The 9,762-nt window shown below is 33.6% G+C and overlaps 1 protein-coding gene across 1 annotated transcript in view; it reads right to left on the bottom strand.

The window, feature by feature from the left end:
- Positions 1–491: 491 nt before the first annotated feature.
- The window catches only part of SMCHD1 (structural maintenance of chromosomes flexible hinge domain containing 1), a gene marked incomplete at both ends in the record, with an annotated part of 76,436 nt that continues 67,165 nt past the window's right edge, over positions 492–9,762 (bottom strand). The window contains 9 exons of the mRNA XM_079533444.1: positions 492–600; positions 1,537–1,654; positions 2,250–2,408; positions 4,288–4,459; positions 5,569–5,639; positions 7,074–7,183; positions 7,696–7,886; positions 8,159–8,281; positions 9,185–9,270. Of these exons, the coding sequence (XP_079389570.1) occupies positions 492–600; positions 1,537–1,654; positions 2,250–2,408; positions 4,288–4,459; positions 5,569–5,639; positions 7,074–7,183; positions 7,696–7,886; positions 8,159–8,281; positions 9,185–9,270 (1,139 nt within the window). The remainder of the gene's footprint in view (positions 601–1,536; positions 1,655–2,249; positions 2,409–4,287; positions 4,460–5,568; positions 5,640–7,073; positions 7,184–7,695; positions 7,887–8,158; positions 8,282–9,184; positions 9,271–9,762) is intronic.

The raw sequence follows: 9,762 nt of genomic DNA, 5'->3' as shown, positions 1-9,762 counted from the left end.
GTAGTTAGATTTCATTACGCTGAGTCTCCGACCCTCTCTTGTTAATTGATATTACAATCCCTTGACAATCCATCAATCAAAGAAGAGCAGCCCTGAAAGTTCTCTTTCCCTAGCCAGCCTGTCTTTCTAAACAAAAAGTTTCAGTCTGCTGACTCAGTTGTTACAATTACATTGACAGTGTGTTGTATTGCAGCAATTTTATTGAAAAGTTTGAATTTTTTTCATAAATAAAAAACGATATATCTTAAATTTCTTTTTTCCACACATGAACATATGAACTCTGAAAGCTTTTGGAAATGAAAATTAACTATACAAAAATTAGGCTATCAATGTTAGACACTTAAATTTTTCTTACTACTAACTGAAATACATTTATATCTTTTATCAGTATAAAAATCTTTGTAGTAACAGGTAATACAACATGAATATTTCCTTTAACTGCATTTATTCACATTTTCAATATATAGATGTTTCCAGCAAGAGTCATCAGTCTATGCCTTTCTCTTTCGTGTAGTTCCATTAAATTCTGAAGGTGGTATCTGCTGTGGTTGCTGTTGCTGTAGCTGCTTCTTAGCAGCAGAGGAAACCCATTCTTCTGAGCTAAAAGAACAACAAAATAAACATCATGGCACAGTAGCTTGTAAACCAAGATCTTCAATTTTATATACATTTCTGCTACAACTGAATACAAAATACACAGAGCACCAACTAATACAAATATTACAAACCCCATTTTTATGCAAAGCTTCTTATTCTCATCATTTTGAAGAAAATATTGATAGAATCAGGTTAAATAGTAGATAATTCAAGTACATAAAAACTTAAGTTCTGAATGTACATAAAAAAGCAACATATGTGTATGATACATAATATTGTGAAAAGTCAAACTGAGACTTACAGAACACAACTCAGTAAGATTTAAATAATTTGAAAAATATGACTGAAATTCAGCAAAGAAGAGATACAAAAATGGAAAATTCAGTTCCACATAATTTTAAGGATATTATCTTACATATTTCACTTTTTTTTTTTTTTGCATACAGATGTTCATCAATAACACAGGCAATGCAGAATGAGATACATAGAGATAACTGTGTTAAATAGCACCATCTTATTTTGGACAGTTAGCTAGAAAAAGCTACATAAGAATGACTCTCTCTAGTCATCTGCCCAATATTTGTAACTGAACCTTAAAAGAATTTACAGGCCAAGCCATCTTGAATGCTTCTACACATTAGGAGTTGAAAATACTGAAAATATGCGAATACATAAAAATGCCACTCATTCACTTTATAAGGGGAAACAAAATTAGTAAGCAAATGTTTAAAACAAACTAAAACAACAGCAGAAGTCCTAAAGGAAAAAAAACCCAAAACTTTGAAAGTCAGACACATGCCAACTCTATTTATTGTTGGTTGTTGTATATAAATATTAATTTATAAAAAATCTCTCAAGCAAAGAAAAAAAGCTCCCCAAAACATTTTTTGCGTTGAACTCAGGCTATGGAAAAACAGTGACTATATTTGAAATACTCACCTATACAATTTTTTTACACTTTCTTTTCGCATTCTTTTGGGAGGGATGGGGGTGTCAGGCATATCAAGGATTGTAGGCTGAACTAACAATTCAGAGACTTTATCTGAGGGAGTCATACCTATTAAGAAATTGCAGGTGAGAACAAATTAAAAAAAAAAAAACACATTTTGCTTTAATTACAGTTGCAACAGAGTATATGATGACTTTTGAAGTATATTTTGAAGATGCATAGTTTATTTGATACTGACATAAAAAAATATTTCTAACTACGAAATACTATCTGCGCAGAATTAGGGGTGTTTCTTTTTGAAGTACAGTGTTTTGGTTGTGTCTCCTTAGCAAAAGCAATTCAGCACTTTGCCTAGTCATATCAAAAAGAATTTCAGTGTTCTCTACAACTGGGCAAGTTAGATGTACAGTTACATAATCTCAGTGAGATCATGGTCTGATGTTTAAAAGTCACTGACTGATCACATTACGTGAATATTTCACAGGGCAGCGCTCATCTAGGCACTACCCACATCATACTACACAGAATTTTTACATCCTTTAATAAAAATTCAATACCTCTAAGCCCTTAAGTAACTTTAAGAATTTTCTTTCATAGCTTGTACTTACTAGCTTACAAATGTAGAACACATCTGGATGTAGTTAACAGTTCTCCTCCTTTACCACAACAATTGGTGTTAACAAAATCTAATACAGTAACATACCCAATTTTTGTTCTATAAGCATGAGGCTTTTCTCTTGTTCGGCAAGCTCTTGTTTTTTTTTCAGCATTTCTGGAGTGTTAAGCGATCTCAAATGTAAATCAAGGTCTTTATTCACATCGTCAAGTTTCACAACTGCTGCACGGTACTGCTGTAGAAGATCTAATTGAAGAATAAAATATTAAAACAAAGCATTAAATACACAGTTATTTTGTGTATGATCTGTAGGAAAACGTAAGAGTCACAAAAAACCAAAGCACTATTTAAAGCCCCACCCAAACTCACAACGGATCAGCTGTTGTTAATATTACTGTAAAGAAATGCTGGAAAAAAATCGTATACAATATTCTGTTTTTTGTTTTTTCTTCAAGCAGTTATTTAGATCACAATGAAGTACCAGGAAACTGAACATTTTTGTGGCAAACAGTTCTTTGCACAGCCTGTTGCTTGCTTGCTCCTCACCGGACTCTCTGCCTCCAGTGCCACTGAGTGTACTTTAGTATTGTTTTGTTTTGAGTCACAGAGTCAAAGCTTCTGCTAATGCGTTGAATTCTAGTCCACCTTGTGGAACAAGAGAAAATTTACTGAGTTTCATTTTGTTACATTTATGGGGACATTTAAATGAGGCAAGAGCAGTACAGTTAATAATGGTTTCTTCTGCTGACAAAATATGTTACTTTTGTTAAAGAAAGAGGCAAATAATTTTTCTTTGTCCAAGCATTGAATAAATGTCAAGAAAAAAGAGTTCAAGCATGTTAGGCCAAGCTCATTTGTTTTACTTCACTGCATGAGGAAGCTTGCTTAACTAACAAAGGTTAACTGAACACTAGATTATCTGACACAAAAAAATCAGATTTAATTCACACTTGGTAATGGAATTTGACAGCTGAAAATGTGTTCATAAAGAAATATAAAATGTACTAAATCCAGAATATTTTAATTTTGTACCTCAAATGCTTACTATTCCTAGATGCAATATGTTTCAAAGTACGCTGGTCTCTTCTCACTGATGACAGGACGAGGGGAAATGGCCTCAATTTGCACTAGAGGAAGTTTAGGTTGGACAGCAGAAAACACTTCTTTACAGAAAGGGATGTTAAGCACTGGAATAGGCTCCCCAGGGAGGTGGTTGAGTCAACATCCCTGGATGTATCTAAAAACCATTTGGATGTGGTGCTCAGGGACATGATTTAGCAGAGGGCTGTTAGGGTAGTATGGTTAGGTCGTGGTTGGACTTGACGATCCTTAAGGTCTTTTCCAACCTGAGCAATTCTATGACTCTATGATCCTATTTTTTTTACTGAAAGGCCTAGGAAAGATCTTTTCAGTCTTTTCTTTCTTTTTATATATCACTGAAATGGTCAATGTTGTTTGCTCAAATATAAGACAAATCCAGAAGGTGCATGTGCTTTCTCTCTTTCCCCCAATCCACCTTAACCATACTGCACATTTTGTTACAGAAAATCTTCATATCCTTAATTTTGAAAATTAAATACTAAATATCAACTGTAATTTGTGAATAAGTCTTTTCATTGTTTTGTAAGTCAGTCAGGTCAGTTTTTATATGTCAAAAGCAACTGTCTTTTAACCCCATTTGTAACATTTATTCAGAAAAGAAGCATGTAACATAAATAATAAGTGATCCTTTGGGAAATACAGTGCCTATTCTTGTTAGGGAAATAATATAGATGATGTTGTGTATGAATGACAGGAACAGTAATTTCTCCTAATAGAGATTACTTGCACAGTAATGAATTTTAAATTAAAGTATAGCATTTCTGGAAGAGAAAGGCGTGATACTCCTGCTTTCAAAGATGCTACAATTCACTGACCTCAAGCTCCTCATGCCTGCTGTTTGGATGTTTACCAATGCTTCAACTCTTCCATTAATGAAATTAATAAAGTGAGACAATGTATCATGATTTTTTTTTTTTTTTTTTAATCGGGAAATATAAAGGAAAATTAACAAAGAGGACATTTTAAAGGTCATATTCTTAAAATAACTTTATGCTAATTTAAAGGTTTCCTTTTATTAACCCACCTATCTGCCCAGTGAAAGCAGAGTAAAGTTTTGGCACAGGTGCTCCAAATACCATTCCTCTCAGTTTGTCCATTGGAGGCGCTTTGTTCTGAAGGCCTCCAAATTTTCCATTGCTGCGAATCCTGTCTCCTTCCCTAGTCAGCAATGTAGGGCAATGTGTAATTTTTACTACCTGCATAGGTACAAAAAGTGGTATTAAAAATTAGTAACTTCATTGAAAACTAAGTTTTCAGAAATGCTGCTGTGAAGCTAAGCATCTTTCAACAACAAAGTTGCTACTTCTTTAATAGTAGTATTTTATGAAATTATGTTTCTTGACTTTTGCTTTCAAGTAATGCATAAGATTCAAAGCATCTGAAATCTAAGGGATTTATTTCTTGTAATGTGTTCAATACAACTTCCCACAAAGTTTGTCAAATTTACTTTTAGTTGTTAAAACTCTTTTTCCCAGACAGACCCAGATGATCAGTCCCCTAACACTGATGAGCATCTACATCTGACTCCCTTGTCTCTCCTCTTTGACTTTGCAGTTAAAAAAAAAAAAAAAAAAAAAAAGATAAAAAAAATCATATAGGGTATTCTCAGCTAAAAAGTGGTAGATGTGTTTTCTGATAACAAGGAGATGTATACACATGATGAAAACTCATAAAGTCATTCAGCTGTTTTTTACTATGACTATCACCATATTTCTGAGATGCTCTGTGGAAACATTTAAGACATTCTTTGTTATTAGTAAGCAATAGCCAGTAAAAAGAGAACCACAGAACAGAAGAGCTGATTTCACCCATAGTACAGGACTTCCTCAGAGACTCTTGTCTTTAATTTGTCTGCTTAAACCTTGGTAAATTTGGTCAGAAAAAGGTCTAATAAGTTTCACATGAAGTTCTTAAACATTGTAGCATATGTGAAATTTCATGATGTGCCTCAGACTCCTGTGTTATTACAGGGACTAGGAAAGTACTCAAGAACTTGTGTTTAATATTAACAGGAAAACTACAAATGTTGGCCTCTAATAATATGCTCCCATGCTTCATGTCAACATTCACATAGTGGAATTTCTTTAATGGATGTAATTTTGTCAGTGCCAATAATAAGGATTCTATCCTCCGCTGGACAACATAATATACTTATGAACAATAAGCACACTGTTATAAGTAATGCAGCACTAAACTTTGCAATTAACTACTTTAAAATTAACTACTCAAGTTGCAATATATTTAATATGTAGACCCAGTAATACATTTGTTTTTTAAAAAAATATCAAGAATAACTGAAACATACCTCTTTTCTGTAATGGTTTGCAGCGTCCAAGTTATCTATGATGATAGTGTCACCCAAAAGCATCCCAAACACTGGAAAATTTAAAGAAAAATAGAACTGAAATTTCTCTGCAACAAACTAAGTAAGTTTTGAAAAATTAACTCTGGGGCGTCACTGTTGTGACTTTTCAGATATGTGAAAGGGAAAAAGCATATGTATTTTTCATTCAATTTTATGCTGAGGTGATATTAATCACGCAACCTTCTGTACAAAGTAGAGAATTCATTAAAATTTAGTATGTTTCATTGCCTTGTGGCACAACTATTTCCCACTGTAGTACTCTTTTGGTATCCAATATTTACATTGATAAAGATGCATATAAAAACAAAGCCAAGCTTTAGGAAATTATATAAATTGCATTTTGAGTCATCTTTGAATGGTGTTCTTGGATTCTTCATATATTTCTTAGTATTCAATGGATAATCAAAGAAAAAAAGAAAACATTAACAGATTGATCCAACTGATCTTAAGATCATCTTGTAACAGAAGATCATTCTATACAAATTTTAAGTAGCCTTGCTTAAGATGTGTCAAGCTACGTGTTCCTAAATTTCTCCACAAAAGTATCAGCTTATGTGCTAAAATGGAATACAAAAAGAATTTATAATTAAAGTCTCTGGCACAGTATCTAACATTCTGAAAATTAAGGCCAGGTTGGATGGGGCCCTGGGCAGCCTGGTCTAGTATTAAATGTGGAGGCTGGTGACCCTGCATGTGGCAGGAGGTTAGAGATTTGTGACCCTTGAGGTCCCTTCCAACCCTGGCCATTCTGTGATTCTGTGAAAATTAACTGGACCAATTTTTTATAATGTATTTTTATTAACAATGGACAGGAACATTTTAACACTGGGAAGTTTATACGTATGATGAAAACTTATTGAACTAACTATAGATTCTAACTTTTGATATAAGGATCTAATTTAATTTAAATTAATTTAAATTAATTTAAGCAAAGGAATTTAGGAAAATGTAGGTATTGCCACACTGTTAGAAAGAGCAGGGGAATGCAGTTCCCTAAACTGGAATCTACATAAAAACTGGAAGATTATTCTTATTGTAAATATTTAAGCATGAAAGATACAGTCACATACAGTTTGGTCAGAATCTGTTTTAAACCATGCATTACATACTTCTGAGAGAAGAAAATTGACAGAAGTGGTGACTTCTGCAGTAGTTAATACAAAGATAATACCATGGTGGTCAGGTTCTGTTTGGATGTACTGGGGAATTGGATAATGTATTAAATTAGATTTTGGTCATTGCTGGTATTTTCACAGCTGCTGTCTGCAAGTACTTAACAGTAATGTCACACTCCTTATACCTGCAAGCCTCATAAGGAACGTACACTGGTATTTGCAAATCACATGTCCTAATGAAGATTACTGAATGAGTTTTCTTTTGTGTTGTTTCTCTACTTTATTAAAAAAGTAAAAATATTACTACCAATTTTTTTTAATATCATTCACCTGTTTGACAATGCTCTACATTATCTGGAAATGTTAACAAATCTCTGGCAAATACAGGATTTCCTACAGGTCTGAAGCAGATTTTTCCATTTCTTAAGTGAGGTAAAGGCCTGGTTAAAGAAAAGAGAGAGTGAGGAAGAAAAAGAAAAAAGTGGTTTATCCTTATTTCATTATTGCTTCTAATCACCTACTCAGAAATCTAAAGCTGAACTGAATGCATTTTAGCATTTCCACATCATAGGATAAGTTATCAATTTATCAACAATAAATTTTAGGGACTGTAATTAAAATTAGATTTCTTAAGAAGTTAGAATATGATTGGAAGCGCTAGAATTTTATTAAACAAAAGAACAGTTAATGCTCTAGTGCTCTAGTAAACACGTAGAGGTGAATAAAGCAAATGGAAATTTATCTTTTCAGGAGCAACATCTTATTAAATAAATAGAGTATTTAGTTAAATATGTAAAGCTAGGTTTACAGCTAAAATTTCAAAGGACATTCAGAGTTTTACAAAGCCAGAAATTTTACACTCTCAATCTTCAACGCAATTTTAAGAAATATGAGAAGAATATTAAATAACTATGTAATACAAATGCAGAAATTTCACTGTTTCTTCCCCTACCTGTTCCAATCAGGGAGTGTCTTCTTGTAAATAGAATCAAGAGGTAACACTTGCTGCCGACCTTGTGTTTCATCAAAAATAGAACGAGCAGCTTCAGTAGTCAATGTGACCACACAGTCCATGTCACTGGCGAGATGCCAAGAGATAACTTTTGCTGCTTCATTGTCCTCAATTTGTGCTAAATGTGCAATCTGTACCACAGAAGTTAGAACAGTCAAAACAGAAGTCAAGACCATGTCCCCTTTCCATACCAATCACAATACTCCTGCAACTACAATCAGACATATAACTCCTCCATTGATGGCTTTGTAAAGACAGCCGGTCATTGGATGGGATGCGAATGTTATCTTTCCCTTACTACTCCTCAAGAATTACTGAGATATTCAGCTGGCTAATTTTTCCATCACTACCACTTCCTAGAACTAACAAAACTCATCTGAAGGCTCTTTGGGAGAAAACTCACCTTCCCTAAAATATCTTGGTTGCCTTTTGGATAGTTTGGGAGGGTACAAGTCCTCCTTGGCTGTTTCATTAGTCCATCTTGATCCAACATCTTTTGTTTTATAAGAGAATCCACATACTGAAGCTGACAATTGAAAATTAGAGTTAGTGAGCACTTATCACAGGGCCAACTTGCAGAAGCACTTATTTATTTGCTGTGAATCACATTCTAAATAAAATAATTCAATAATCTGTAAATGTAAAGGGGACCACGCTGCATTGCAGCTATAAGCTTTTTTATTACTATACTTTTTTTAAGATTTCAGGAATCTTTTCAAAAAGTTACTGGATCTTAATTACAGCCAAAACTGAAGAAAATATCAGGAATTAGTAACTATGAATGTAGAACAAGAAACTATTTTAGAAAGGGAATATGCCCAGGTCTGGGGAACTTAGGTTTCATTGTTGTATAATCTATTGATTTGTGCTTTATAACTGTAGCTCGTTTTTATTTGATCTAAAGATAAGGAATAATTTACACAAGTATTTTTTCAAAACACCAGTAGTTTGAAAATTTCCTTAAAAGACTTCCTTAAACTTTAATTGGATCTTTATGAAAAACTGGTGGTGGGATACATTGTCTTGAATCTTTCAAGTCAGCTTTTGCAGCAGCATATGAAATGCTGTATTCTCTGAAAACTATTTTTGTTTGGTCTATTTATGCCAAAATACACCTAGCATGTATCGATCAGCTTTTAAAAATCCATTATTAAAAACAGTATTACCAGCAAACCATTGCTAACCTTAGCAGAAAGGCAAAAACAAGATCAGGATACAAAAATATATAGTGGTGAGACAGTGAGACTAGCAGAACAGTTAAAAAAACATTGGCAATGATCTATACATTTTTCTTATGGTTTAAATTTTCAGTTTTGTTAGCAGGTGTTTGTGTAATTACTAGGTATGATTCAGTAATGGTGCAGAGATTGTATTAAGATTTAGATTTATTTTTAAGATGGTATGAAGTTTAGTAAGGAATAAGCCATACTGTGTTTGTCTGTGGTAATTCAATTTGGTGTTTCCTCAGTTCATTTCTCAGGTGAATTTCTCTTGTTTCAGCTTCTTTAACCTGACCTGAAACCAATAAAATCAACAGATAATTAGGATACATCAGAAATGAAGGGAGCACTTATTGCAGATTTTCTTACAACTGTTCATTATTTTCGGACTTATGCCACCCACAGCTGATGATATCTGTATTTCTCAGTTCCATCACAGAATATCAGGATTTGTCAAAAAAATCTTATGCTTCGTCCATTTCATAAGTAACTTCAGCAGAAGTCATCTCCTTCAGTTTCATGAAGCGATGGAGCTAGCATTCAGGTGAGTCTGAGAATATAAGCTCTTCTTTCCTTCCATCCTCACTTATCTTTCCAAGTTCTCCAACAAAGAAAAAGGCATGAGGGAAAGGAAGAGTGGTAGTAGCATTACCCTCTGTTTCCTATATGAAAGGCCAGTTCTGGGACACTGGCTCCTCAACTTATATCTCAGCTGAAGCAATTCTGAAAATACCGAGTTTCCTACTTTCTCTATTCAAATAGGTTTATCCATATTTGAAAATATTTT

The sequence above is a fragment of the Tetrao urogallus genome (assembly GCF_951394365.1).
Source record: "Tetrao urogallus genome assembly, chromosome: 3".
NCBI classification, from domain to species: domain Eukaryota; kingdom Metazoa; phylum Chordata; class Aves; order Galliformes; family Phasianidae; genus Tetrao; species Tetrao urogallus.
The sequence above is the reverse complement of the archived record's forward strand: the minus strand, read 5'-3'. Positions and strand labels throughout refer to the sequence as shown.